The 25,055-nt window shown below is 37.6% G+C and overlaps 1 protein-coding gene across 7 annotated transcripts in view; it reads right to left on the reverse strand.

Moving 5' to 3' along the window:
• Positions 1-25,055, reverse strand: part of LOC126320879 (rho guanine nucleotide exchange factor 12) — a 1,029,890-nt gene that overhangs the window by 571,382 nt on the left and 433,453 nt on the right. For all 7 annotated transcript variants that reach the window (XM_049994132.1, XM_049994128.1, XM_049994129.1 and 4 more), the window contains 6 exons: positions 24,031-24,129; positions 23,840-23,932; positions 23,538-23,731; positions 20,582-20,765; positions 17,032-17,143; positions 14,122-14,289 (listed from right to left, as the gene is read on the reverse strand). In XM_049994132.1, the coding sequence (XP_049850089.1) occupies positions 14,122-14,289; positions 17,032-17,143; positions 20,582-20,765; positions 23,538-23,731; positions 23,840-23,932; positions 24,031-24,129 (850 nt within the window). The remainder of the gene's footprint in view (positions 1-14,121; positions 14,290-17,031; positions 17,144-20,581; positions 20,766-23,537; positions 23,732-23,839; positions 23,933-24,030; positions 24,130-25,055) is intronic.

Below are 25,055 nucleotides of genomic sequence, written 5' to 3' on the forward strand. Positions count from 1 at the left end.
ACTTACTAATTTAATTTCAATGCTTCCTTAACGACATTATCCCAATAGCTGGAAGTGTACAAAGGAACCTTTATATTGTTATATTCTGTCAGATGACATTCATGGAAGACTTCAAGGAACATGCCTTGAAGTTGGCAGCTTTAAAGCCAGTGTGTCTTTACAGGTATGTAGACAACAGCTGCACTGTCTGGCCTCCTGGCAGTGGTACTTTGAATGACAGTTTAGAACACCTGAATTTTGATCAGGAGGGAGGTAGATGGTACGTTGGGACCATTTATACAAAGCCTATTCACATTGACTTGTACCTACAGGCTGATAGTTGTCACCATCCGGCTCAGCGTGAAAGGCTACTTAGTGTCTCAGTTCACAGCGCCCACGTCATTTCAGATCCTGAGAATCTGTCAGCTGAGTTAGCTCATCCTGAGGTCACCTGTTGTCAGAATGGTTAGAGCGAAAAAGAGGTCAGATGTATGTTGTGCTTTTATCAACCACACATCAGCTGAGTGATGATAATACTGAGGTGGTACCAAAGTCTAGGGCTTTTTGTCTTACACAGGGAACATTTTCAACATAAAATATGGTGTGAAATGTATCTCTTGGACACCATGTAAGATTAAGATACTTTCAGGTTCCGTAAACAATGATACTGATTTTGGCAGGTTTCAATAATATTCCACGCAGCTGTGACATATCATATATATTGGCCGGATCAAGACTGTGAAGGACCTGTACATTGAACACATGCTTACAGTAACTGAGCAAATCTGCTATTTTAGAAAACTGTCGTGGCACTGGTCATGCAATGGAATACATCAACATAGAGATTTTGGCATACATTTCCAGCTACTGGGATAGTGTTATTAAGGAAGCATTGAAATTAAAGGATTAAGTAATCTTATAAGTAGAGATGGAGCTTTATGATTCTGTGTGGAATCCTCTATCCATTAATAAAAAAACAGAGGGAAAAAATTAATGCTACCTCACACCAACTGGTTATTAATTTTCACTGACTTCTGAAGTGTGGTGGCACACTAGTGTTTACACAGTGTGTGTGTGTGTGTGTGTGTGTGTGTGTGTGTTGACATCGCTCTGCAAATCGAGGTTTCAAATTCCTTTGCAAAGTGCTTACATGCTGCAGTTTTGGGTTGAAATTGACAGGGCGAGCTCCTGTCGAATTATTGGTGGTTGTCGACAGTCACCTGGTTGTACTCGCGCAAGTTATTTGAACATTTTGTACTGTGATTATTACTTTTTTTCTGTGGTTAACACACTTTCTCTTCATGTCTATCAACGGTAACTTACTTCCTTTGTTTGCTGGCCTTGTTTTTTCATTGCTGACCTCTTCTCTTTGCATATCTCCTTTTTCTGGTCTGTGATTATTTTTCCCCATTTTTGGACAACCCACCATATTTTTTGACGGTTTTCTGAGGCTCGTTGACAATTTTAGTCTACCTGTTGACAGGTTTCTGGGTTTTGTTGACATTTTTACCCTGTTTGTTGATAATCTTTACTTTTCTTGGCTCTTATTACTGTTTATTACTGTTTATAAAATGTTGTTCAAATTTTTGTGGTCTTATTTACTTTGTGCATCAATATGTACACAGTATGTAGTAAATATTTTTCCTTTTAAAATTGTCAATTATCCATTCCATACATTTCCAGCTATAATTCCCTCTTTTTGTAGAGGTTACCAAACTCATTTGACAACTGTTGCTCTTACACTGTCACTTTTACTCGCATACTACCTCCTTTTACTACATACCTTATCATGTTCCCTAATTTTACATCTCAGAACTAAGACTACTTCTGCAAATATGCCCTTGCAATAAAATAACTACACTGTCACATACCTTTACTTCACCATGCCTGACTTTCAGCACTGCTCATATCAGTAAATAAAAATAATGAATAAGGTGGGCCCTCTCAATATAGGGTTTGAAGGACCTGTTTCGGAACTTCCTAACTGATTTTTCTTCCCCACTGTAAGAAAGAACAAATTGTTCCTTCAGCTAGGAGTTGTACATCCAGACAGAGGTGTGCCCCCCCCCCCCCCCCCATTTGTAACAGTACACACTAGGGATCAAAAATATTACAGTCAGTCATATAAAATGTTTAATATTGCTACATAATGATACGGTCTGCTGGACTCAGTGATGAGAAAGCAATCATGACAATCTCATGACAATAATACTCCTGACAGTTTAAATCTTTAATGAAATGCATGGGTTAGGGTTTGCGTTCTGCACAGCACAAAATATTAAGCTCTCAATAACCTTAACACAGCATATATTTCACTAGAACAAAGCAATTACAATCAATTCCAGTATTTGTTTCTGACTGCTGACATTTTAGTTGAGAATCATACTGTGTATATATTTTATGAAATTTTGAAGACTGAATCTATTGATAAGTTCAGAATGATAATGATAAATAATTATTGTATTTAAATAAATTTTGACAATACTGAAGACTTTCTCTTTTGGTATTATTTGCCATATATTAAATACCTGAAATTTTATCGCAACAATTACACACTAAAAATGTGTGTTCATTCCAATAAAGTATGTGACTGCAGAAGAGCACGTTTGAAAAATATGATGGCTTCCTTCTAGAGAGAGAGAGAGAGAGAGAGAGAGAGAGAGAGAGAGAGAGAGAGAGAGAGAGAGAGAGAGAGAAGAAAAGAAGAAGAAAAGAAGGGAGGTGAGCAATTGCCTATCTCTATTTCTTGTTCATTGTCTACATTCCACATTAAATTTATCTGGAAACCCAGATTATTTGTTCTGATTACATTTAATTTCTGGTAAAGTGTCAAATACATGCTAAGTTAGGCCAAAGCAATTCTCAAAAATCAGGAAAAATTGTTTTCAAAGTTCCTGATGTTACCTGTAAAGGAAAAAATAAAACAGTTTGTTTCTTTCTTAAATAATGTAAATGCAGAAGAAACAAACAGAGAAGAGATAAGCCAAAACTCATTTTTCCATGGAACTCCTTTGAAGCACATAGAAAAGAAGTTCCTGATGAATATTTGTTTAATCACCCATCAAATTCAAATAGAGCACTGTGCTTTTACATCTCATTTGCCTCACAGACTATTAAAACCACGCAATTATGTTTGGACAAGACATTTGATGTTGGAGGCTAAAATAACTGTTCAATGTACCAGAGAAACAAATGATTCATTTTTAGTAAAGAGGAATGTATGCCCTGTTTAATGCTGAAGACAATACACAGGTAAATGGACCTTCTGTAAAGAGCAGACACAGAATACATCTTTTCAGTGGAACATCCTGTGTATTCATGAAGTGCATGTGCGTCTTTCAAGCTCACATATCACCAAACCAATAAGCCATTACACAATGTGGCTACCTACGCTGTAACTCGCTCTGACAGTGACAAAGAGCTATTGTAGCTGTTGGTGAATGACTTACCTACAGCTCCCACCACCAGTGATGCTGCAGACTGCAAGCAGTCACTGCAACCAGTGCTCTCAAAAGAAGCCTGGATAACACATCATATTACTTGGCAGGGACCCCTTACCACTGACTGACTATAACTGTGTTACTGTTACCCCAAGTAGCTATTGTCTCCTCTGAATGCTTGCAAGGAACATTCATTTCATCAGCCACAATCTGTTGACATCCTTGGGTTCAACTATGGACTTTGTATGGACTCTGTTTCCAGCCGGTTGCAGTCTATTTTTGTTATGTCGAATTTACATGTGTTTGTAGTATCTGTAACTCTCTACTGTGTGGGTATATTTCACCCAACGAATTGTGCTCATAATTACAGGCTTCAACAGAAGAGACGAGTATTTCTGAACACTCAGTGAAACCAGGCAACTAGGAACTAGAAATTATGAAGCATTGGCTCCTACAACAGCAGTAACAATGACAGCTTGATCAGCAATTACAGCAGGAATTATGACAGCTGGAATAGCAACTACTGGACCAACAGCAACAGAAATTCACCTTGCTACAGCTTGCTTGCCCACCTGTAATGAGACGCCAGTACTGCCACTTCCATCTTTTCTAGAGGGTGTTGAAGAATAATAGACTTATTTATAGCACCTCAACTATCAGTTCACTACTTTCCAGGTAAATAATTCAGACTGAAAATGCTATTTGTCTTGTTTCGTGGACTTTACGTAGTGCGTTGGGGTTGCTCAATAAGTTGTTCTCCCCAAAAAATTCTGATAGTTTGTCTTTTGTTGAATTTTGTAACCTTTTGAGGATCATTACGGATGTCAATCCTAAATGGTGTATGCTAGGTTGGAATTTTAACAGAATTGTAAACAACAGTCAGAAACCTATAAAGACTGGGTCACTGATTTTCAGGGTCTTAGTCACAGTTGTGACTGTGTGTGCTCAGACAACACACATTGCACAGTGTATGCCTACTCCATGACTTGGGACTTGCTTCATTAATATTTGCCCGATAAGGAAGTGCGCGAACAGGCTTTATGGTATTTGCATCTTTTCTTAGGCAAGGTCCTTCAAATTGCTCAGGCTTTCAAATTCCCAGAGGAAACTGAAAACCGGTGGGAAGCTAAGTCTGCAGTATCTGCAGTCCCCACAGGTTCAGTTGGAAAAAACTTCTCACAAGCACACTAGGAAATTTTAGGCACACATGGACCACTCCTGTAAACCTGTTAGTCCCTACCAATGTCGTTTCCCTAAGCACAATATGCTACCCTCATTACTCATGCTACCAACATTAGTAAGCCACTCGTTTTTCATACAGCATTCAAGGTCACACTACCAGTGTGTGTCAGTTGTTTGTACACAGCAGCAAGGGTATAATGAAGCATTCTGGGTGGAATCCCTGTTCTACCATTTCCTCCTCTGATAGATCTAATTCACATATGCCTAGTGAAACAGTGCACACTACTGAAATTTTAACTCACCCAGAAATGTATAAACCTGTAAAAACATTATTTACACTACAAGTGAATTGCTTTGATGTCACTTTTCTACTTGATACTGGCGCATTCTCTTCTATCATAAATAGAGCTACCTACGTTGTGTTATGTTCCCCTACACAAAAACCATTTCATATGATTATCACTACATATAGCAGTCATGAAATACACATAAAAGACTTTTTTACTACAGAAGTCTCTCATAAAAACCTTTCAAGGAAATTTTCAATCTTAGACATTAATTCCGGTAGTATGGAAAACATATTTGGATTGGATACATTTGTTTTCCGTTTTGGAAAATATGTGTATGGTGTCAACTGAGATTCCATTCCAAGGCATACAAGATGTAACTGCTTCATATTCTGATCTGTTCACTCCTGGGTTAGGTAGGGCTATGGACGTGGAAGGAAAAATTCATTTAAAACACGTATCCATGCTTTGCTTCTCAAGGATGCACCAGATCCCACACATCCTACACAACACAGTTAAACTGGAATTGGACAGACTGGAGAACACTGAAATCTGTCTCATCAAGCCAATGGGCCTTTCTCCATGTGACCAGTGGGCCTTTCTCCGTGTAACCAGTGGGTCTTTCTCCATGTAATAGTAAAAAAACTCGATAGCTCTCACTGATATATGGTGATTTTAAAGCCACTAATACCAAGGAGTTTGTCATGCTTTTCCAATTGGGTGCCCAGAAGACTGTTATACAATGGTGACTGTTACATTAATGTTAAATTATTGGAGGTTTACTTGCAGGTACTTTGGCCTCTCTACCAGTATGACCGGCAGCTCTTCGATACCAGGTGGTTGTAATTAACGTGCAGCTCTCACAAAGGTCCAGTGTGGGCTGTAATTGCCATATGGCAGCAAAACTTGATTTGCTAATGTGTTAATGCAGAACCGATTTACACTGAAAAAAAAAGTTCAAATTTTGACATCCAGGCGCAAATCTGACACTGTATACTGTTTGTATGATGGTATGACATCCACACTGTCATTTGACAAGACATAACGTGAGTGAACAGTACAGCTATCAAGAAAAAGAGAGCTGTTAATGAAACTGTTGTGTGTGAACAGCAGCAATTACAGTGCTTCACTGAAAATGCATCACTGACTAAAAGGTCTGAAGACAGGCCCAATTTCATTAAACGGTTTAAAGAAGATGATAAGGAAATTCGAAAACACAGGGGAGCTTGGTGTGGCATCTGGAAGAGGAAAGCTTCCTATCCTGTTCGAAGTTATTGATGAGGTTGCTGTTGCTGTAACTGACCATGCGGCATATGCTCCGGTAGTGCTAGTGGTTGTGCAGTGTCATGAGAATTGTCTATCCTGTGCTAAACAGTAAGGAAAGTATGTGGCCTATTCTACACTGGTATCTGTACAAGATCCAGACAGTGTAGCAACTGTAACCTCATGGACCGCAGAAATGTTCTAAGTTCGCTCTTCAGTTTGTGGCACGGATTGCTGATGAGATGTGGCTGGGCAATATTCTATGCAGTGACGAGGCGGCATGGATTGCTGATGAGATGTGGCTGGGCAATATTCTATGCAGTGACGAGGCACATTTTACATGACTTTTGCAGTAGCACACACAACTGCCAAATCTGGGGTACTGTTAAATCATGTCTTGAGCACAAAGACCAATTTCACTTGCCATATGAGACTGTGTAGTGAGGATTCACAAACACTTTTATTGTCGGTCCATTCTTCTTTAAAGAGAATACAACAAGAGAGCCTGTCAGTTGTACTGTGAAGTCTGCGCATTATTGAGACAACCTTATACAGCTTCGGAATAGCGCAATTCTTGTTTTCACGGAAGATGGACCAACACCTGCTGTTGCTCGCCCAGTGAATGATCTGCATTATGCAACGTTTCAGAATGGTGTAACCTCCAGAGGTTTTCCTTATGCATGACGTGTAAGATCACTTGATCTGATTCCAAGTGAATTTTAGCTCTGATGGTATCTAAAACAATACTTTTACCATGGACATGTTCTGTCTGTAACTAGGGAAAGCTAGTATACAGGATCATGTTGTTTGGATTCCAATGGAACTGCTGCAAGTAACTGCTGACTACATTATTTTACAGTTGTAGTACCTCATCAACATCTCTGGTGCTCATATTGAACAAATTGTTTACGTGTTGGTTAATAATAGAATCAACATTTTGTTTCTCTACTTGGTTGACCTATTGTGCCCATGTCCCACTCTAATTAATTATATGTGGATCGTTTCTATACATCTTTCTCGCATTCACACCTGCAGATTTGCACCTGGTAGTCAAAATTGCAACTATTTTTGTTTGTGTGTAAATCAGAGCCATAAGACAATTACAACCCAGACTGGACCTTCACGAATAGCTGCACTTTCATTATAACCACCCAGCACTTCCTGTACCTGGCAGTATTCCAGCACTATCTGGAACAGAATTGTACAGGACATTCCTTTGTGCAACAATTATCTGGATGACAATATTTTGAAAAGGATAGATAGCTACCCACCATATAGTGGAGATGACAAGTCGCAGAGAGGCACAACAAAAAGACTGTAAAACAAGTAAGCTGTTCACCAAACAGGCCTTCATCTGAATTAGAATACACAAGCAGGCACACAAACTCAGTTTCAGGCTGCCAAGACTGAGGTCGTGTGTGTGTGTGTGTGTGTGTGTGGGGGGGGGGGGGGGGGGGGGGGGGGGGGGGGACGCGTGCTTGTGTATCCTAATTCAGATGAAGGCCTGTTTGGTCAACAGCTTACTTGTTTTACAGTCTTTTTGTTGTGCCTATCTGCAACTCACCATCTTTGCTATATGGTGAATAGCAATCTATCCTTTTGATAATACTGTCATTATTCCATCTTCAAATGTAACACCCAAAGTGAAAATTTTTTCAGCAATCCATTGAATACTTTGGTTTCTGATCAACTAGTGGACATCTGTCCTACCAAGCAGCATGTGTATGCCACATAAAACATGCCCAGACCCCATAATCTCAAGGATCTGCAATCCTCTATAGAAAAAAAATCAACTACTATTGTCTTCTTGTTCCCAATGTAGCAAAAGTAGTCCACCCACTCAACATCTTGCGACTGAAAGGAGCTAAATTTGATTAGTCTTATGAGCTTTTCTCACACTTAAGCAAGTTCTACCTGGCACTACATCTCATCCCATTTTCACCATGACAGCCTCTTCTTCTTGTCACAGATGCCTCGCAGCATGGGGTGGACAGGGTGCTATCCAATAAGAGAGCTGGTAATTTTGCACATCCTGTTCATTTCAAAGACTCTAAACTCTGTCCAATGGAACTACTCTACGATTGAAAAAAATAACTGGCTATCATTTACGCGGTTAAGAAATTTCTACTTATATTTACAGTGTAAAATTCCAGATGCTAACAGACCATAAGCATTGACTGGTCCACATTCCAGTCTCCTGTAGAGAAAAGCACTATAGCTGCAATGGTGGGCATTTTTGTTATCAGCACATACTGTAATCACCTACAAGCCAACAAGCCAATGCCGATTCCCTGATGATGTTTCCAGCATGCCCGGATTGTCATGTTTCAGCTGGATTCTGATTCATCGCTAGCCCTTTACAATTTTGCTCTCAACATGCAATGGTCATGACACAGATGAGGGCAGACTCTACTGTCTGTAGAGTTGCCAAATGGATTAAATGAGGATGGCTTCAGCATTTATCCTTGACGGTGCACAGTCCACTCAAAACACTCCTGGTTCTGAGATGGTGTTCTCATTCTGAAAATGGAACACTAACAGCATAGGCTTGTCAGTCTTTCAACTCTGCATGTCAGAGTGCTTGTGTTCCTATATGCTGGTCACTGGGGCATATTCCACACAAAACATCTGGCGCACCATCACAAATATTGGCCATTTGTTGACAAGGATATAGTAACCATAGTTCAATCCTGTACCACTTATGCTCAGAACCTTTCTGCACCACCCAGGGCACTCTCGCTCTGGCCCCTGTTAGGCCAATGAGAGCATCTCCGCATTAACTCCACATGACCTTTATTTGATAAGATGTGGCTCACTGAGGTGGACTCATACTCCAAATTTCTGTATGTCACCCCAAGTGGTCCATGACAACGATGAACATGATCATGGCCCTTTTGTAAATCTTTGCTACCGAGAACCTTCTGAAGTCCACTGTTTTAGAAATGGTCTCCAGTTTGCTTCCACCCAGTTCTGCCGCTTCTGTGAGCAACAAGGGATGTCACATCTTCTCATGGCACCACTTTGAATCCAATCTAATCGGGATGCAAAACGGACGGTAAAAACGGACGGTACCATGAGAAAACACCCTTACCTACTTCTCAGCTACAGCAATTGCAGGGAAGAGCCTGGCCAAACTGCTTCATGAGGGACAGCTTTGGATTCTCCTCATTCTGCTCTCACAACCTGTTGCTATGGCTCTTCTGACTGTAACCACTTCTAAATCAATGGCATTGGACTGGGCTCCAGCATACTTAAATTTATATTTTGCAATTCCAGTTGTAGCAGACTTGCCTTCCACAAGTGGTGGGGACCCACTGTACCTGCACCTAATCCAGCCTTAGGCCATCAAGGTCATAATTCAGACCTTCCTGGATCCAGCTACCGCAGCAGTACCCTCCGATCTAGCTACAGCAGTGACATCCACAGACCTAACTCTAGCAGCAACACCACCATGTCTCAGGTGGTGGAGCCAGTACTAATAGGGCTGATTCTGCCCTTTGTGCTATCTCTCGGGGGAGGAGGGGGAAGCAGTAACTGACTGTGACAGCAACATGGAGCTATCACAGCTGTCGGAGATTGACCGTTACTTACAGCTCTCACCACTGGTGATACTGTGATACTGCAATCTGTAAGCATGACCGGTGCTCTCAGAAGTGGCCCTGAGCATGTCACAACACCTATGGGACTCTGTGACAACAGTCTTTCAATAACTGTGCTCCCACAGTTCAGAGTGACCACTGTCTCATGTGGTCACTTGCATGGAATATTCAATTCACCACCATTAGCTGTCGACAGCTTTGGCTTAGATTATGGATTTTGTATGGACTCTGTTTCTGGCTGGCTGCATCTTATTTGCATCACATCAAATTAAGATGTATTTGCATTAATTGTGTGCCTCTACTGTTCTGTGTATTTTGTTAATAAAACTGCACTCATAATTACAGGGTTCAACATGGTGTGCATGAGTAAGTCAGTAGAAATCTTAATGAGTTAATTGTTCTGACAATGAATACTCATATTTCAGCACATGATGTAAAAACAAAGTAGTAATACAAGATCGCACGTAAGAAACCTCCACCAATTGCTCCCTCATACCCTTCCCTTTTCTGTCTTCTGATAATCAAATTCTACTTCCTCAATACTTATTTTATTTATCACTCTTTGCTTCCTTATGGTGGTATTTTTATTGATCAAATTATTTCCCCAACACCACACATCTTAATTGTCCACTCTCCACCTTCTCTTCAACCAATCACAAATTGCTTCCAATCAAGCCAATTGTTCTAATGAATTGAAATCTACTATAATGTGCATTTTCAACTGCTGACTTACGGATCTTTATATCTTGACTCCAAAATATACAGTACTCAGCATCTTCTGTGGGTCTGAGAAGCATACAGTTCTCAAAAACAGTTATTACATCCTTGTTTTCCTCTGTAATTTCACCAAGATTTCAAATCTTAAGTTTCTAGATGTTTGTTGATTGCAACTATGATATTTATATGAGTGTGCCCTTTTAGCTAAGTATATTTTGATGTTCAGGTACCTGGCAAGCAGATTTTGCAAAAGTACATTGTAAACTCATATTTAGTAGCAGTTTACTTCATATCTGACTCAATGTAATCTTTTCCATGTAGCAGTGTAAATTTAAAAACAACAATATTCACGACGAAATTCTGCAACTGCTATCTAGCTGCTGCTGGTCCTAACAATTATACTTTGAAATACTGAGAATTAAAGTTCCTATTTATTTGTTCATTCTGTCCAAGAAGGCACAGTACTTGACACTAATATGGTACTGCTTCTCACCAATTTAATCATTCAAGTAAGATTAAAAAAGTGGCAGTTACTGATATTACATTAAATTAATTTCTGAAGATTTTTTTACTGTTACCCTTTGCCACCGCCTCATGTGCATACTTCCAACCATTCATACTGAGTGAGAAATCGTTCTATTCACTTTCCAATAATACAACTAAACCTGCAAAATGAGTCACAGAAATAAAGATTTTTGATGAAAAACCTGAATATTTCTTAAGTTCTGAAAATTTTTTGCTTGCAACAATGCAAAGTGATGTCTCCAGTCACTCGTAATGTAGCACGATGGAATCACACATTCTGAATATATGAACACCATGTTACCGTTAAGTCAACAGATGTTTACAATACCTATATTGGTATTGTATCCTTTCATTATAGACAACTTACAGTCTCATATATCAGTGCAGTCACTTCTGTATTAACATTTACATTACCAATAACAATTATCTAACTGATTTAAATTGGAATATTGGTGTATTAATGTAATTATTCAATTCCAAAACATGCAACCATTGCAAATACGTAAACGAATCCAGCACTTAGGTTTAATGATCATCCAAAGTTAAAACCTTTAGTTCTGTATGAAGTACTTTATCTGTTAGTAACAAAAACACTATTGTATCTTTCAAATCAATGTAATGATGTAGTAACTCATATTTTAATACACTAGACACTCGCTAATCCAGCCATTACTTGCACAGTTGGGTGCTAGGTTGGCCGAAGTGCCAGATTATAGAGTGTGCCTGAAATTTAGTTTACATATGTAGGGACTATACTTTATAAAATCCAAAGATGCATTCATTTTCACACAAAACATAGCCCCTGAGTGTTTTTACATAAAGTGGTATCCCTCATTACGATACACGTCCCAAATTCTTAGGTGTCACAATGATGTTACGCAACAGCGGCATACTTTACCATGCAACCACTTTATAAACATTACACTGGTACTGCAGGTATCTTATTGTTGCATAATGTACTCCACGATGATGTCTGCAGCTTCAGCACCAGCACTGTGAAAAATCTTTATCCTCTCTCTTCCTGTGCCCTTTCCTTCCTCACTTTCCTCATTACTTTCCTGCATTCTTTTGATTATTTCTTCATTCGATAAAGTTTGGTTTGTTCCACAGTCATTCAGCCACTTAGCAAAATCTTCTTCTTCAATTTCTACTACTCCTGGAAGTTTTTGAAACATGTCACTGTACAAAGTGTCAGAATGGCACACTTTTCTCCAGCTCTTCATTATGGTAGCTTCCTCCATTTTACAATATGCTTCTTCTGTCAGGAAAACAACACCAAGTAAATTGATTGCTTTCCATACCTTCAATATAGCTCCAGCAGTGTTGTTTCCACATTCATTCAGAAAGGAGACAAGAAGTGTTGATAATGACGTTTAATTGAGTCCAAAATTTCCTGGCCCATTGCCTGAATCAGGATTATCACATCAGATGGAAGAAAGAGGCTTGTATACATCGTACTTTAGAGCCACATCAGGATGATAACTGGGAGCACTGTCAATTATAGGTATAGCTTCCATTGGAAGCTTTTTTTTCTTCTTCAGCTCTTTCTTGCCATTTTGAAAACAATGTGAAAAATGGAGAATTCCCTATCACCATGAATGGTAGTTTATGACTCCCATTTGCATTACAATGTGACATTCACATTATGTGCTATTTCTAATGTTTGCACCCATGAGCTTTCTTCTTGTTTTTTGGGTTCCTTTTGAAGGAGGAATTTTCTAAAAGAGATCAATTTCATCAGCAGTATACAAGGCATCAGCAAAAAAATATTTTTCCTCTATTACCTTCTGTATGCTCTTTACAAACTCTTCTGCATCTTTTTCATTAGATCAGCGACTTTCTCCACTGACTGTCAGCTCCTGCATGCCTTGTCATGTTTTCCTGTTTGATAGCCAACCCTACCTTGCTGCTGCCAAGTTGTCTATTGAATGCAACAGCGTTTTCCTTTGCCATGGGGCCACTGAGTGGGCATTCTTTACTGCATTGTTTTATGGACCATCTGTAAAGAGTTATGCCAAGTTCTCTATTCTCACTCTTTCGCATAACCTTCTGTTTTCCAACTCGCTCTTCATTTGGGTTGTTTACTGTCAAATAACATCTTTCTTTTTGATGTTATAAATAGCTGCTTGTCCAACACTGTACTCAGTAGTAGTGGCTTGCTTGAGGCCTGGGATAACATGATTCTTTTGCAGAAGCCATGATACTGAACTGTAAAGAAAGCCACAATTCCAAAAATGTATAGCAATGTTCAACCTTGTAATTAACTAACAGCATTGCAGCAAATGACATTTCATTGTTACGCACATGCCATTTCGGCTTGAGCAACTAGGGGCCACATGTACTGGGTCACAGAGACCAGTCTATGGAGGACCAGATTAGCAAGAGTTTAGTGTACATGACACTGTTACAGCGATTAACTTTATGTAACTGCACATCAAATTGCCAATGTATTTGTAAAATTTTCATCACAAGGAAAGCTTTGGTATTGGTAATGTGCATTCACAACAATGAAGTACTAAGGAAATTACACATAAAATGAGCATAAATATGGATTGTAAAAAAGAGGAAATCCATGCTAGTCAATGGTGGCAAGGGCCTTTAAATACAAATTGTTAGTAGGAAACAAACACATGAATGGTTTAATTCTGTTACAGTATAAGAAACATCAACACTCACCTAAATGAAGCTGTAACTGATGAACAGAACATATTGAGCACAATGAAATGTGTATCTAGTTACTAATTTCATTCTGAAGGTTAGCGTAAGTGAAGACAGTTTCTAACTGTTCATATTCTATGCACTTACAGAGACAAGAAAGAAGAAATTTGTTTGTCCCATTCAAAAAATTAAAAATAAAATAAAGGCCAGCATTATAACTGATTAACACGAGATCAAAATTTCATTTATGAAATAACTCATTCCTCTCATTTTTGTTGTAACAATTACCTGGTAATTGATCATATAACTTCAAAGGCATGCCAAAGAGTCATTGTAGGAATCTACGATCTTCAATATATCATTGTTTTTCAGTGTGTTCATCTATTTTTGAAACAAAACTTTACAGCAACAAAATATTGTGACAGGAAAAAAAGAGTGAAAAATATAGTTTGTATGTTCAACACTACTTACTGTGGGCTGAATTAATTGAACTTGGTTTTCGTTTTGTTTCTCTCCCAGTCCTGATTATCTCCATAACTTTGCTTATCCGGTCATTCGTTTTATCCTTCTTAGGTGCAGGCCCTGGACAATGTTCCTCAAAATCTCTAACACAATTACGGTGTATATTGTACGAGCAATCTGAAACATAATTAATGTATTTTTAATTGAGCATAACAGACTTCAGATAAGAGTTTACTCTAATTGTACATAATTATCTTACTTAAATAAGCCCAGATTGCCAATACACGTATAAGAAGGGCCACTGCTGCAACACATAACAAGTGCACCCATGAACCACAAACATGTCTGCATCTCTTTGTCTACCATCACTCAGTGAATTAGTCTCAGTGGCAGCCTTAGTGCATTTTAGAAGCTTATTTTTGTGTTCTCAGGGAGTTTGGTAGTAAAATTCTGTGTGTAAAAGACAAGAGAGCTCATTTTTATTTGTTGTTTTATTTCTTTGAAGCTTGCAGTTTTTTTAGTGTAGCTCAGTGCTGCCTGTAGTGCTGCAGTCTCACATTTTTGAATGCAGCAAAGTAACCATCCATTTCCTTGTCAGGTGCCAACCTCTGCTCATGGTCTGCCAAGATTCTTTGTTTGTGTCTGCCAGCTTGCAGTGAACTATGGCAGTTACAGTCTCAGTGGCTGGCCATAGTTCACGAACAACTGAAGATGCTATTGGCCACTGTCAGCTATCTTCAAGCTGTTGCCTTAGGGTGTAGTGGAAGTGGACAAACTGGTGCACCACATGTAACACCACAGATATCGCTTGTTTTGCCCATGAGCTCTGCTGCTAAGGCACCTTCCAGTGTATCTAACACAGAGCACACACACTCATCTCAGATACAGCAGCAGCTTGTAATGTGTTAACATCACTCAAAGAGGAGAGTCAATGTGGGGGCTGACCATCTGGCCTAGCCCATTTACCCTGTGAATGGACAACTGGCTGATCCTTCAGTAGGGCCCAAGAAGCGGGCATATGGTGGTGAGAGGAGTGGTAGTGGTAGTGGTAGTGGTAGTGGTGGTGGTGGTGGTGGTGGTGGTGGTGGTGGTGGGAGGGGGGTAGGGGGGGGGGGGGGGACTTGTTGCTGGTTATCAGGAGCTTCAATGTTAGGCACATAACGGAGATCTTTAGGAAAATAGCGTCTGAGGCTGGAAAATAGGCTCCGTATCTACGTGAGGATGGTTCATACAAGATGTAGAGGAGGCACTGCCTGTGGGTATTGAGGGTGCAAGGTGCAAAGTGCAGGGTGCAGTCATATGCAAGTTGTGGCTCATGTTGCCATCAATGATAGCATTTGCATGGGTTCTGAGGCCACCCTCAGTTCATACAAGGGGCTAGGAGAAGTAGTGAAGTCAGCTGGTCTCAACTCACAGGGTGCAAGCGGAGTTCACAATTGACAGTGTCACACCCAGAATTGACAAGGGTCCTTTGGTGGAGAGTCGAGTAGAGGCTCCCAAACATAGGATCCATTGATACTGTGAAATTCCTCCTGATAAAAATTTCAGGTCCTATGATGAATGCTCACAAGTTAATATACAGGGAATGAAATCAGATTACATATACAGTGAACACACATCACATTTCAAAATTTTTACAGTAAATCATCAAAGTATTCTTAATGTAATTCTTGAAATTGCCACCCTCCATGAAGGCTCTCACACTCAAACTATACTTATAACTAAGAGTTGGATGAAACCCGAAGCAGAAAGTCCCAAAATATTTAACAATGTATGGAATGTTTATTTAAAAGGCAGGTGAGATGCCATAGAAAGGGAGTGTTCATAGCAGTTAATGAAAATATTGTGTCTGAATGCTGGAGATGGAAAACCAGCCTCAGTCTCATCGGATTAGTGAAGGACGAGAAAGGGGGAAGTCAGCCGGGTCCTTCCAAAGGAACCATCCCGGCATTTTCCTGGAGCGATTTAGGGAAATCATGGAAAACCTAAATCAGGATGGCTGGATGCGGGAGGTGGTATTTTGCACAATGCACACATGCATTCACCAGTGCTCGCTCTCTCTCTCTCTCTCTCTCTCTCTCTCTCCAAAATACTGGTGGTGATCACATTTTGCAGTGAAAATATTGGTGATGATTATAATTTGCAGTGCTTGTAGATAAGACGGCAAAACTGACTGTGTGTGAACTATTTTGTGCCATTTCTTATAAGTGCATTACAAATGCATCGGATCATACAAGTACCAGCATGGACTCAAACAGCAGTAATAATACTTATACCTTTGAATCAGATTAGCAATAAGGACAGAAATAGAAAAAGCAGTTACAAAACTACAAGAAACAAAGGAGCAACCAGTATTGTCTTTACACACAATTAATGCAACCACATATTTTAACAGTAAAGACTTCTTTATTGCAATGTAAAACACCGCATAAGAGAACTGTACTCCCATGAAGGGGATGACATAGAAAGATCATAAATAAACGAAGTGAAATAAGGGATCTCAGAGATGACCACAATTTGTGGTAAATACTTTCTGTATGTGAAATAATTTTTTTATACTCTTTATTTAATTCCATTTTAATAGTCCTCCAAAATGTGGTACTGATCTCTCTCTCTCTCTCTCTCTCTCTCTCTCTCTCTCTCTCTCTCTCTCTCTACATTTCTGCAACAACTACCAAACCACGTAAAATAATATTAGTGTGTAAATGTCCTGTTGAATTACTCGAAATGTATGTGAAAATCAGGTATGTATGGATAACTCTCTCAACAACAAAATAGATCTTTAAATACGAACATGGCAGATAGTTAGAAGAATGTATGAAGCGAACATGTTTAGCAGAAATAAGTAGTATATCAATAAATGAATCAAACAATCGAATGAAATTACAATGTAGGATGTTTAGTGCCTAATGCTCTTACCTGTACACTGGTAACCCTGGGGACCAATACCTCCAATGATATTATCACATGCATTACATCGTGTAACAGTGTAATACTGGTGAGCAACAAAGTGATGTCCTCTGATTGTCAACTGCAAGGTGAGGAAAACATTATTGCATTGGCATACTAAAATGAAACAACAAATAAAAACAATCACAAACACAAATGAAGGTTCTGACACCAATTAAATGATCAAGTTTACAGATTAGCAACTTAACAAAATACGAAACTGTGTAAAACTGAAAACAGTAACTGAAATGCTCTACCTTCATAACAATGAATAGTACTCATGAAAATTTCTCACTTTCACTTTAGACTGAAGTTTTAGGTTGTTTACAATCTCCATATACATTGTGCAAACACTGCTGTTTATGTCAGAGGCTACATATTACTAAAATTGGACTACTCCCATCTATTCTATTTGTGGATGAAGTGAGAGAAAAATTAGCATGCCTCTCAAGCAGCATACACTGTCATACTTTATTCCCACAATCCCTGCATGAAATATTTAACGAAGCAGAAATCAACTGAGCCTCAAGTGGCAAATTTCTAATAAACTCAATAACATTTGAAAGCATCAACGTCACCTTCTTTTTCAAAATAAGTCCATTTTCGTTCTGTACAGACTATACTGACCAGTTATATTTTAAACAGCACATCATTGATAGGCTGCACAGATAATAACCCTAAACACTGCTACAATACTAAAAATAAATTTCCTTTTACCCCTTCCTTGCCCATTTTTTTTTCCTCTTTCGTCAATGGATACATTGCTCGACCTACAGGCAGAGTAAACTAATCATATTTAAGCAATATATAATAAGTTTTCATGTCATCACATTCAGGTTGTAACAATCCTAAGCTGCTATTCTTTTTCAAAATTGAATTGATCATGACCATGAATATAGACTACAGGAATTATGACATAATGTGTCATCCCTGAACATGTAAAAGAATTAAAAATACCAAATGCTTAGTTTTTGTGTGTTACTAACAAAATAAAAGAGGGTTGTGCTGAATTCAGCATGCATCTATACAATAAAAGAACACATACTAAAACTTACACAAAGATGCAGCACTATTAGACAGATGGAACAGTGAGTAAGTGATTACACCAATGATTATGAAGTAATTGTGTATCACATACTAAAAGACAGTAAATATTTTCACATAAGCAACCATGAGCAATGAATAAAAGTGATTACAAAAAAACATCAAGTTGTCACTGAAAATGTAGAAAGCAAAAATAACTAAACTGGATAATTTCAGTTTCGTGTTGACAACTAAAATCTACCTGCGTTATATTTGCTACTACTACGTGCAATAAAAGAAGAAATAACAAGTGGTTGCACAAAGCTATATCATCATTAAATAGATAGTAAGTCAATGATAAAATAAAAGATATTGATGTAAAAACATTAGCTGATGGTTGCATCACCATTATGTGGAATAATGTGATTATGATGACACAGTTTGGTGTAAGCAATGTCACCTGTCCCATTCTTATTGTGCACAGTTGTCTTCTAAACTTACGTTAATACCTGTTTTTCCAGTGTTTAGATTAACTGCGTAGTGGTTATTACCCTTCATACATTCTGTGCTTGTACATAACAGTAGCAAGTCTCACACAGCTAAATTTTAATTGTCCATGCATGACACACTAGCCAGTTTAGTTATTTTATCTTTCCACATTTTCAATGACAATACATTTTCTTATAACTGCCTTTATTCACTACTCAGTCACTTTTTGTGAGCACATTTACTGTATTGTTGTTATGTTGTAATTGATTCATGATTGCATAACCAGTTACTCACTAATTTATCAATCTAAGTCCATGCCACCTTGTATAAGCTTGGGCATCAGTTGTTTTACTGTACAAACATGTAGCACATTCTGTGCAGCTCACTTTTAGTTCATTACCAATGCACAAGAACTACCTAGTTCAATTATTTAAACAATTAATGAGAAGACACTGTTTGTTGTAACTACTGTCATTCTGTATGCAAGAGCACTGTGTTTGATCACAATTCCTGGTCCTATTGTATTCTACACAATTACTTCACAATCAATTACATAATAAGTTGTATGGCATTAACAAACTAACGACGATACAGCTTCATGTTAAAATCTGGTGCTTGCTCTCTCCCACTGTATATTATTGCTACTAATTTAACACTGCTCACTTGCATTTTTATTACCTGTGAACAATAACCACCTGTTTGGTTACTTCAGCTCTTTTCCATTTTCAAGGACACTGTGTCTTCAGCAACTATGTCATTAATTATTTATGATTGTTCTGTGAGATCATAGTTACTGTCCCTGATATGTTTTACATAATTATTTTGTACCTGTATTTTATATTTATTCGCTTACTGCCATAGATTTCCAATGATGATGTAGTCTGTCAACTGTTCCCTTGTTATCATGCGTAACTGTGTTGTTAACTTTCATTCGATTGTATTTTTCATATGTTTGGATTAATTGTGCACTCTCCAATATCAGTTTTGCATTTATGGTTTTTTCATTGCTGGCTATTATTTTGATCAAAGAGTTGACTATTTTACTCAACAAAGGCCACTACTATGTTTAAATGTTTGGCTCTGCCAGGGAGTAGTCCTGTCTGGGCAGTTTACTGTATGCAGCATTCCATGAGTGCTTGCTGTACTTCTTCCAGGCAGTCAGCAAAACGTTTAGGATCAGTTTTTGGGTTTCGTCTTTGAAATTACACATGATAACAGGACCATTTTTATCATGACTGAAGCATAACTCAGTGATGATTTAGTGTTAAGCTGTTATCAGTGAGTGTCATCTGTAGTTTGAGACTAATTTTCTCTTTTGTTTAATTGCAGGTAACCTGAAGATGTTTAATGAACAAAGCTTGTCTTAACACAATAGCAAAATTAGTGTGTAATTATACAACTGAGATGGTTTCCACCAATCATTAATAGTATGGATGCTGTTCCATGCCCACAGTTTGGTGTGTGTCAAGATATAAATACTGAAAGTAGATGTGTTGATAAAAGATGCAGATTCAAACATTTCATATCAATACAGAAAACTCAGTAAACACAGAAATATGCTTTTACTTTTACAGACAGACTTAGTGTATGTACAACAAATAGGGCAAGTCAAATGCTTCCAAGTTGCTGCAAAAAGCAGTAGTGTATAAATGTAAAACATTGTCTGACAGAAAACCACAAACTATCCAATACGAACAGCTCCCCTTGCACTACATAGACATGTGAAACATGAATGGAGAACGTTGTAAGAGACTGAATAAGCAAAGCTTATCAACTCCTTTGCTAAATGTTTTCAATGTCATTGGTACGACAATGTAATACCAAAACTAAAGAACAATGTATTTCCTACACCAAGGAGTTTAACTGAACCATACAATACTTACAAATATGAAATCTTCTAAAAAATTTCATGAACATATGGTATATGATCTGAAACATTTATGTCTGAAATATCAATAATGTCACATATATGCATAATACTCTGAGTCAATCCAAAAAGGGTAGTTACCTTCCTTGACTTTCCTATCAGTCTTGATTTCAGTGACTTGTCTTTTGAAACAAATGTTGGGCATCTCTCCAGGAGAGGGCTTAAATGTGGTCCACGAAGCATAAATACTTTGGTCATAACTGTTGCCATTGCAGCAGCCATTGTGAAACGCCGATTGTCCACATTATCCTTCTCTAGGTCTTCTCTGCAAAGAAAAATTTCACCTTTTATACACATCAAAATGTGTTCTCTTACTACTAAAAAATTAATGCCAGAAATAACGCTTGGCTTTAAAGAGAACACCTTATGAGCAATAACTCATATAATGACAATGTGTATCATCTCAAAAATCAATCTACAAATTTATGATTCTACATTTTCTGTTAACATGGGGTATGAAAAGTAATATGCCACGAGGTTTGCCTAGATATTGTGATTCCGTCAGGGATGTAAAAGGATTAGGAAGATGAGTTGAACATGATAAATAATATCTTACAAAGAGTTTGTACAATGAACATCAAAAAAAGTAAAAGAAGGGTAAAATAATGTAGTCAAATTAAATTGAATGATGCTGAGGGAATTGGATTAGGAAGTAAGACACTGTGAGTAGTAAACCTGCTTTGATACTGAGGTGAGAAGTTAACTGATAATGTAAGCAGCCAATGAAATATAAAATGCAGGCTTGCAACAGAATGCAAAAAATTTTCTAAAAAAGATGTATAAGTTAATTTCTATTATTAATTTAAGTATTATGAAGTATTTTCTGCACTTATTTGTCTGTACTCTAGATTTGTGCAGAAGTAAAACAAGGTACGAACAGTATATACAAGAACAGAAGCTTTTGAAATGTAGTTTTACAGAAGAATTTCGAATATCACAAGGGTTGATCAAATGACTAAGAGACACCGATTAAAGCAAGAGAAAAGACTTGTCTGACTGAAGAGACTGGTCAATACAACACACTTGAAAGTATCAAGGAACAGGTGATTTGGAAACAGAAAAGGAAGGAAGTGTTGAAAATAAAAACTGTAGCATACCAATGTTCAAATATAGTACACTGGTTAAAATGGATGCAGGTTTCAGAAGTTATGCAGATGTGAAGAGGCCTGGGAGGATAGACTACTGCAGAGAGCACATCAAATCAATCTTTGGACTGAAGACTGCCGCCATCATCACCACATTGCAAGTTAATTGCGCACCTCTACACCATATTTTTGTTGGGTCAGTGACCGAAAAGTTTTCCATCTAGTTTGAATATCACGCACTCAGACCTGACAGACACTAAGTTCATAGCAACATACTACATACAAGAATAAAAGATTTACTAGTAACCCTAGTGACAGAATTCATTCTCCAGATTCCATAAAATTCCTGCAACTTACAACAATGCACGAAACAGCTTGCTTATGACGAAGTATGAACTATGCAGTGGTGTGAAATATTCATCTGTATTATTACTGATCTTTCCAGCAGCAACAATATATGTTATGTTGAATTCCAATTTTATAGTAATTGTGACTCACAATCTTACATTGCCTAATTGGTACCATTTGCATTTAAACACAATAGGTGTTGTTTTATTTTGTTTCATAAGCAGCAGAGCAAGACACTGGCAGTCATCATATCCGAGAGAGAAGTTAATGTCAGCTGGCATATTCGTCATCAGATTCACAGCCAGAGGGAGATGACAATAGTTTCAAGTTCTTGCTATGCATTTTTTAACAATGAACAAAAGGAGATATAATTTGTATTGTAAAACTTTCAGTCGGTCTTGTGACTTTGAAATGTCAAGAGTTGTAATTCAATCTTGTTATGAAGTTGCACAATCCATTATGTTCCAATAAAACTTTTATGAAGTTGTAAGAACTGATTTGAAGACATCAGTGTTCTGATTTAGCTTGAAAATTTCATGAAGAGAGTCGGTGAAGGAGTGGTACTGGAAAAAGTAAAACTTATAATGAGATTCAAATCGACACTAACAAAAAAATAAATGTTATCTTTGGTTTCTTAAAATTTGTGCAAGTGAGCAAATGGGCTTAATTAATCTGATTGTTGATACGAAACAAGTTCAAAGTATCAACTGATACTGATTTTTTTTTAGTTAGAATGTTCTGAACAGTTCAGTGAAATGAGTCCTAAAATTTAAACCTAATATGCATATAATCTGAAAGGTGGATATTAGGTTTCAGAGACTATACCATTCAACTGCATGGAAGAAGCTATGCTCTCTGAGGAAAACATACTACGCAGATGATAAATAGAAAGTTCTTATGTTTGAAATTTCGTGATATTATACGCCCATATGTCTCTGGTAAGTGAAGAATATTTCAAATTAAAGAATCAATGTTTATAACTAACGATATGCTAACTAGGTGTTTTTAGAGAACAAAGACATTGTGACTAGCCAGCTGATGGATTGTAAAATAAAATTACTGCAGTTAAGCAGGATCTGTGGCTCAGTATAGCTATGAAAAATCAATGAACCCAGCCACAGTTGATTTCGAAATTGGTTTGTGAAAATAACAGCATTTACATAGTACATTATGGAACTAATGCCCACATTCAAAAAACAAAAGCATATAAGAATCTGATAATGTTAAATTATCTTCAGATGTCAGTGAGATAGGATCTTCATGGGTGTAGTTCACAATCTGACCAATAGTAGGTATGTCATTTTAGTTATGTCAATGCTGGATGAATAACGTTTTATCCCATGTTAAGAAGGTAATTCCACTGCAATTATTGTCTACAAAACAAAAGGTGTTGCTGCAGCCCTGGAGTTCCAGTTATGTATTCAACATTATGGACACACAAAAAACAAATGAATTTAAATAAAGCAAAAACTGACAGTTGTCTCTTCAACATAAACATCATTCATCTACAATAAAACAGCGAGTATGAGAAAATGAGAAGTAATGCAAAATTCAAGCCATGTAACTATGCATAATCTTTAAAGTGGACAGAATTTGTAACTCACTTGTAGGATTCCATAATAGAGAGAAGTATCTCCTTGGCTATCTCCATCTCTTTGTTCCTGTCATTAATGCAGTCATGGAGCTGTGTTTCCTGTGCTCCAAATAAAGAACTCAGTCCAGCTGTTCTCTTCTGCTGAAAATCTGCCAGCTGCTCATTAAGTTCCTCTTTCGCTTTTTGTCGTGCCTTCCAGAAAACCTAGGAAAATATTGCCCATTGAAAAAATTTACACTATAGTGAAACATAGTTATTTTAGGTCTGTGAGACAAATAGACAACAATATGAGCTGTAGATAACTGAACTTACTTTTCTAAGGATTTCTTCTTTGTCAGATTCCTTTAACAACACTTCATCTATTTCCCTCAGCACATTCTCGTCAACAGTGCTTAATGTGAGAGGCTATGAAACAAATAAATAATATTTTTAAAGAATTATTTCATGTGGTAACTGTCACCAAGAGTTCATTCAACCAGAAAAGATATTTATAAGATACTTACAGCATTAGGTACAAGGAAACTTGAATGGATCTCATATGCCCATTTCTTCATTTCTTTGGCATTACCTTCTTTGTAAATATCAGTGATCAAATAGAAAAGCTGCAAATAACGAATGACCTGGTAAGTTGGTTATGAGTATTCACATATTGTCACTTGAGTCAAAAGAAAAACAACTACATGGCAAGCATCTGTACCTCCACTTTTTTTTTATCCTTGGAATGATACAACAAAAGGACAGAAGATGAGATCACCCAAAGACAGTGGTCAGTCACTTTTTAATATTTTTAAAAAAATACTTTTATTTTCTAGTTATCAAGCTTTTGAGCTACTGTAGATGGTGGTTATATGAGCCAGCAGTATCTGAAAAGCTGGCTAATGGGAAAGTAAAAGTTATAACGGAGTACTATAAAATGACTGGCCACATTTTCCATTTAACCATTCTACTATTTTAACCAAAATTTTGCTGTTTAGTATACAGAACAGAGAAGACAAATTTGCTACATAATATTTTGTTTTACTTGTCAAAATATTTTCCATCTCACATTTTCAGCTGATACAAGTACACAAGTGTTCCCCAATGAAACACAGCAAATATTAATAATGAGTAAAAAAACCACACGAATTACCACAACCATCGTAAACAACACCATTGCTGTTGCTGCCAATAGTGTAGCTACTGTAAGTATGGCTAGGGGATACTCTGTATACTCTTCTGTGTATGGTATACAATAGAGAATAAGGAAACTGGAACAAGTTATTGTTGATGTTCCACCAGTCCAGACTTTTTGTTCCATTAGCTTTCTTCAAAGTACTATGCAGTACAATGCTGCTCTCATCACACATTATGCAATTCTTTAGGCTGGGCTACAATTATTTGAGCAGCACAGTTTCAAAGTTAGCCTCATAATATTTTTATTTACTACAGAACAATGTGGAACTGTTGTACTCATAAAATCTGTGTCCCAAAGAACATTCAGCAGGGCTCAGATATCAGACTGCTTAGATGAAGAGTTGGTGTTGAGAAC

Source organism: Schistocerca gregaria, chromosome 2 (genome assembly GCF_023897955.1).
Source record: "Schistocerca gregaria isolate iqSchGreg1 chromosome 2, iqSchGreg1.2, whole genome shotgun sequence".
NCBI classification, from domain to species: domain Eukaryota; kingdom Metazoa; phylum Arthropoda; class Insecta; order Orthoptera; family Acrididae; genus Schistocerca; species Schistocerca gregaria.